Source organism: Medicago sativa, chromosome 6 (genome assembly GCF_051527215.1).
Source record: "Medicago sativa cultivar Bolivia chromosome 6, Bolivia_mono, whole genome shotgun sequence".
Classification (NCBI taxonomy): domain Eukaryota; kingdom Viridiplantae; phylum Streptophyta; class Magnoliopsida; order Fabales; family Fabaceae; genus Medicago; species Medicago sativa.
The window spans coordinates 42,288,443-42,295,627 of record NC_140754.1 but is presented as its reverse complement, the minus strand read 5'-3'; the positions used below and the strand labels follow the sequence as shown (position 1 = coordinate 42,295,627).

Here is a 7,185-nt window from a genome sequence, read left to right as displayed (position 1 = left end):
ATCCGAATTTTTACCATGAGATAAGTATAGAATGGTCAATAATCGTTTCATCCAAGAATCAAACTCAGGTTCTCCTAATTCCCTAATTTATCAAATTTGTAAATTTCCCTAATTTTTTAATGTGATTTTAAATATTAATTCTAAATAAAAAATTTATTTCATTTTAAAATTGAATACCATAACAATTGACTGTTATTTTAATGGCATGATAATCTTAAAATTTTATAAAAGTAATTATACATGCATTTCTCATTATTTTAATAGTTTAATTATACACGTTAGTGTAAAAAAATGTTACACGATAAGTACAAAAATTGTGAACAAGTATACATCGTCAAAACAAGTAGTATAATAAAATCGTTCACACGATAAATGCCAACGTCACTTTCGCACGATAAGTGCCAATATTATTTTAAAGTAACAAATCTTATTTTTTTAACAAATATCCATACTTGGATTTCACATTAAAAGATTATATTTATGATTTGCTGAAAAAAAAGATTAAAAAAGGGAAATTTAATGCGAGAAAGATAAAATAAAATTGAATTGTTGAAAAAGAAAACTAATACAATGAATAATGACCAGGTGCTTACTCATCATTCTAGAAGTGAAATACCCAACGCACCTAATAGATTAGTTTAGAGTTTATCTTTTTGGGTTAGAACAGGTATAAAAATGACCTCTTACTCCCCCAATTAGATGTACAATTTTAAGGTTAGAACAAATTACTTGTGAAATTGTTTTGTATTCTATTGTTGTGGGTGTTTCTGAATTCAGGTATAATTTTAAAGCCTTGTTTCTTTTGCTTAATTTTCATTTATTTATGATGATTTAATTTAATTGTCTATTGTTTTTTTTAAGTGTCATTTTTTGTAATTTACTTTGTCTTTTGTTTATTTTTGTGTTTGATGAATTTGTAATTAATGAGTTGGTTTAAGTGGATCAAGTTAGGATCTTTTCCTTTTGTGTTTGAATTGAGTTTTTCTTGTTCACAATTTTTGGGATGATTTTGTTGGAAGTGATATTGAAACTCGGTGATAGTTTTTGAATGATTTTATGTTGGGGTTTACAGATGATTGTTTGGTTATTGGGGTGCTAACATAATTGGGACGTCAATCATTCATAATGATGTGTTTACATTTTAATTATTTTCTTACAAAAAATTGAAAGAGGGGTGTGGGCTAATTTATTTATTTAAATTTGGGGAAATATTGATACAATTTTTTAGGTTGGAATTGTTGAATGGTGCATGTACAACCTTGTCGGTTTTGAACTTCGATTAAGCGAATTAATTTTTTTTATTTTTTGAAATAAGTATTATCTTATATATTGTTAAACTCCTTTACTATGAGCATAGCTGGGTACGCGTAACTTTTTTGTGTTAATATTGTCAATTGAGTTATTTCTTACTCCTCTCATGGATGCCAAATAGTGTAAATTTCAACGGTGGCTTTAGGTTATTCCCAAATATGGGCCAGTTTAAAATATTTTATGCACAACTTTTTATTAGTAATTGGCAAATGGATTAAGCTTTATTAGTTTTCAAAAAATCATATCAGTCATCAAATGTTTATTTTGAATGATTTTTGGGGACCATGTGAAGAGTTGTAGAAATAGATTTTTTTTGTTGGAAAGTCAATGTCATTAAAGGCCACTTCAATATACTTTTTTATTATGAGTTTGCTTGGACTGCCTTCCGTAGAACAGTAGAGCATAAATTTTCACATTCGACATATTGGTAAATTTCTAGTACATACAACAGTATGATGCTGAAGCAACCTTCAAACTTAGCTTTCCAACTGTAGAGCATAATTTTTTTATACTAGTTCATTATTCTCAAATGATTTATGCATCCATGGACTGCCTAATATTCTTGTTGCAAAAGGTCTAGAATTCTATTTAATTGTTGGACATGAGCTTTTACATTTGAGCGTGTGTGTACAGATAATCATATACTAGATAGAAATGGAAGCAAACCCCTCTAAGGCATTAGATGGAACTGCAGCCAATTTGAATCAAAAGTGGGCTACCCGATGCGGTTCACAAATGAGATTGGTTGAAGATGGTAGCAGACCAGGTGGCTCTAGTACTGTTATTTCTAGATCCTTGGTAAGGAATTATTTGAACTATAGGGAAAGTGGGATGCCCAAACGTGTGATGTTCTATAAGAACGATGAATGGTTGGATTATGCGAATGAAGTTGTTGACTTGGTTAAGAAAGATTTCACAATCAAGAAGACAAATGTGGAGGTAGTGTTAGATGGTCAAGAGGTTGTGCTAGATTTTCTACATATGTTTCATGTAGATTTAAAAACGGGTTTGCAACAACCCATTTCCTGGATTGATGAGAAAGGGAACTGCTTTTTCCCTGAAATTTTTGCTGGTTCAACTGAAAATGTTGATATATCTATTATGGAAGTGCCAGATGTAGATTTAGATTCTTATACTGAATCTAAGTATGGAAAGCTGGATGTGGATTTTGTACAACAGATGTTTCTTACAGGAATGGCTCCTTTTGGCATTACTGAGTTTGACATAATTGATATTTTCCGCAACTCAAGCATGTCAATGAAAAGGCGGCTGGAGTTATTCCGAAAGCAAGCTGATATCACAAAAGGAGTTCAGGGGGATGCTAATATCCGTTATGCATGGCTTGCTTGTTCTAAAGAGGAATTGTCAAAGATGGCGGAATATGGACTTCGTGACTATGGACTATCTAAATCTAAAGGAATATATGGCTTTGGTGTTCATCTTACTGCTGTTCATCGTCCATATGCTTGGTTAGTTTTCATATGCTGAACATTAAACTTCATATGTTTTCATATACATTATTATGTTTGAATGCTAAAAAGATTTAGTTTTTCTATGTTTACAGTTCACTTTATTGCGAAGTTGATGAAAATGGAATTAAGCATTTGGTCCTATGTCGTGTTATAATGGGAAACATGGAGCTTCTTCATCCAGGAAGTGATCAACTTTGTTCAAGTGGTTGTGAATATGATAATGGGGTGGATGACATTCAATGGCCAGAGTACTATGTGGTTTGGAACATGAATATGTACACACATATCTATCCTGAATTCGTTGTCAGCTTCAAGGCTCCTTTGGATTTTTAAAGTGGTGTTATGTTCCTTTAGGAATTTTTTTTACCTTATGTATTAGTGTAATATATATGCTTTTGTATAAAAATAATTCTTTACATTTTGGCATTACATAATTGTCACAGAAGTGTGAAGGAGTTAATATATAATTCTTTTCAACATATTAAACGCGTCACTTTGGTTTGACAAAACAATAATTTCTTTATGCGGCTAAGATGTATGATTGATATTTCTTTTAACAACATAAAAGTCTTCTTGATCACGACATATGATATATCTTTTACAAGGGATGTTTTTATGGGGAAGCTTCCTCCCCGAAAGAGGAATTTAAAAACATCTTGAGCAGCAACAATAAGGCTTTCCTCCTCTAGTGCAAAATTGACAAAAGAATTATTTGTATAATACCCATTTTATTAAAAAGAGGTCTGAAATATAAATAAGGTGGCAATTTTGTAAATATTTTGAAAATTTATTTTAATGAGTAAGTTTCAAAACCTAATTTTAAGAATAAATTGGGTCAAATATGAAATAAAAACAAGATGACAAACTTGTAAATATTATTTTATATCTGATTTTAAGAAAAAGGGTGTGAAATATTAGCATATTAATTGTTATGTTAATGTTTTAATTTCTTTGCAAGGATTCAAACCCTTGGCCTCCAACTTTTCAATCTTTAAATAACCCAATTTAACTAATTATGCTACTATATATCATTGCAAACCTGATTAAAAAAAAGGGTGTGATATCTTTTCTCCATATGTTATTTTAAAAAACAAACAAAACAATCTTTTGTTCACAATCTTGGGCAAACTAAAATTTTCCCCAACTCACTCCCACTCTCATAGTTTTAAAATTTGGCTCGGTCATCGACTCGGCAGGTGTAATGGGTAACCGATTCAATAGTCGAACCATGGGTCACTGGTTGAACCGCATGGCTGAAATGGATTAATCTGGATAACTCGGTTATATCACTCAGTCATAAGGTTAAATTTATATAAGTATTTAACTATATTTAATCATACTGAACCGCTGACTCGATAACTTAAAAACGACATGTAATATAGATTTCAATATTTGTAGGTATATTTTGTTGAGAAAAACTAAATTTTGTTTTGCATATATGTTAATATTAATTTGTATATTTTCCAAAAAAAATGATATGTATATTACTATTTTGACAAAATTTATATTATAAGATAAATATTATATTTAATAATGATGTGCTCCTTTTATTTTTAAATTGATGTGCTCTTTTTGAAGAAAAAAAATTATAAGGAAAAAATGTGGATGTATAATATTATATATAGTTTAATTCACAACTTGTTAACAACCGGTAAGATGGTGTAGTGGTCAAGTTGCTTGTGAAGAACCAAGAAGTACATGGTTTGATTCCCAGAGGCTTCAATTTTTTTCAAACTCTGGAATCTATTCTCTAATCTAATTATCTAATTATAAAACTTAATGTCTACCAAAAATACAATCTTACCCCTTTTTAATTTTTTGACACGTCATCAAAATTATATCCTTTTGTGTCTTTTGCTTAAACCTCCCACTATTTTTTCTCTTTTAAAAACAAATTAAAACAAACTTATTTGATAAAACACACTAACTTAATCTTTTTTTAAATAACAAACAAATTTAATCTTTTATTTTCTAATTATCTATTCTCTAATTATGAAACTTAATGTGTACAAAAATACAATATTACCCGTTCTTAAATTTTTGAGTCGTCATCAAAATTATGTCATTTTGTGTCTTTTGCTTCAACCTCCTCCAATATTTTCTCGCTTAAAAACAAATTAAAACAAACACACTTGATAAAACACTCTAACTTAATCTTTTTTAAAAGAACAAACAAACTTAATCTTAATCTCAATCAAAATTAATTTTTCTATAATTCAACTTCTAAATATCTAAGGAGTTAAAAACAATTTAAAATCTTCTTTTTCTAATTATTAAAGTTAATATTTCTCTAATTATTAAAGTTGTTGTAATTTTGTAACAAAAAATCCATTTTTGATAGTTGTATCCAAACAAATTAAATTATTTTAAACATGTGATTTTAATTACAATAGCCAAACAAAATAAATCGTGATTTGTTTTTATAAATTCTCTTAATTAATAGATATCAAAATCACTTTTATTTTAAAGAGGTGGTTTTTATCATGATAAAAAAATCTATAAATTATTGAATGTCGTTTTTTTAATTCGTAACAAATTTGTCATATATTTAATTTACATTTTTAAAAAATAAACTTTATGACGTACATCTGATTTTATGTCATCGCGTGTTTCTAATAAAAAACATTAATAAATCTTTCACTGAAACATATTTTTACATCTAAATTTATTCAATTCTATCCAATTGAATGATCACAAATAACATAATTCGGGAAAATCTTTCTTATTTATAAATTATACACGGTTTTTTTTTAGGGATACACGGAGTTAGTATTTATTATGAGGAATACAACTTTTGAAACTTTCAAAGCATTGAATGCACAACTTTTAAGAAAAAGTTTCTACAATTAGTTCCTTAACTTATGCCCCAAGGACACAAGTTAACATTTCACTAAAATTATATAACGAAGATTGTCGTTGGTGTCATTAAGAAAACAAAATTTAGATTTTATTTTTTGGTTTTATTTTTGGTATTAATTGAAAAAGATAAATCATGTTCAGTTTGGTTTATTATAACTTGAAAGCAACAAACATTTATATTTTTTGTTTTAATTAAAATTTCACAAATAAAAAAAAACACAGTTCATAATTTTCAAACAAAGACGGGCACGTGAGTTGTCGTCTTTTTGCTAGTATATACTATAGATAACATCATATAATTATAGTTGGTCTACCTATCATTGCTGTCTGGCAAAACAACTAAACTAGATACAGAGAACCTAGTGCCTCGTAAAACGATTCATGGGCTTGAAGTTCTACATCATTCATTGAGTCACCACGACAAACAAAGCAGAATCTATGGTTGTCAGGTTTTATCATTCTATAATTATATATTTTTGGCTTAATTAATGATTTGGTCTCTTAAGTTATTTATTGGTTACATTTTGGTCCCATAAGTTATTAACGTTACATTTTGGTCCCTTAACTTATATTCTGTTAGCCAAATAAATCCTTCCCGTTAACTTTTATAAAAAAGCGTTAATATTCATCGTCATGTCCCGAAAATCATCGCATTCATCGCCAAACTCAGAAAATTCATCACTTTCATTAACCTTTATCAATAAACCCAGAAAGATTAAAAAGCTCAGCAAACCCAATAAGCCATTTTAAACATCAATTTTCAATTCTCTCCCAAATTCAAACCCCCTAACCCCAAATTCCCCAAATTCAATCTCACCACCACCACCACAATCATTACGGGCTCTTAATTTGCTTTCATTTTGAGTTGAAATCTTTCATCTTCGGCTTCGATTACACCGCTACACCCACCTCCATTAGCGATTCCGTCAGCTTCCAATTATTGGTGGAACTTTGCATCAGTTGAAATCATTTTAGATCTTGTAGTCAAAATCATCCGCATCTTAACAATTATAATATTGGTGCTTCCTCTGTCGAGACTTTTATTTCAACGAAAATGGTAATATTTTTTTTTTGTAACAAAATTGGGAATATTGTTTATAGAGGATTTAGAACTATGATTTAACCTAATCTTTTATAAGTCTGGCCATTTCTAAAACTATGTCAATTCGATTTTCTTTTTCTTCTATAAGCCATGCAAGCATCAGAAAGAGCAATCAAACTTTTTCTTTTTGTCTTGAATATGAACAGTTCAGAAAAAGTTGGAGAATAGAGAAAGAGGGGGAGAGTGTCGGGTGATTGTTTTATGTGGTGTTTAAATCTGAGTCATTCCTTTTAATTTAAAGGCTGCAATTTCCAATCCCATGGTTCATGTTTAATCATACTCTCTTTTTAAAGTTTGTTGAATTTTTATGAGTTTGTTAATGAAGTTCATGAAGGAAGATGATGAATTTTCTGAGTTTGGTGATGAATACGATGATTTTCTGGGCTTGATGATGAATTTTAACATTTTCTGATAAAAGTTAACAGAAAGGATTTATTTGGC

The 7,185-nt window shown here is 29.3% G+C and overlaps 1 protein-coding gene across 1 annotated transcript; it reads left to right on the top strand.

Annotated features, from left to right (window-relative positions):
• Positions 1–642: 642 nt before the first annotated feature.
• Positions 643–3,262, top strand: LOC146915242 (putative inactive poly [ADP-ribose] polymerase SRO1). Its single transcript, XM_085717709.1, has 3 exons — positions 643–777; positions 1,945–2,780; positions 2,876–3,262. The coding sequence occupies exons 2-3, from the start codon at positions 1,966–1,968 to the stop codon at positions 3,114–3,116; spliced, it is 1,056 nt and encodes a 351-aa protein (XP_085573835.1). The 5' UTR covers positions 643–777; positions 1,945–1,965; the 3' UTR covers positions 3,117–3,262.
• Positions 3,263–7,185: the final 3,923 nt, after the last annotated feature.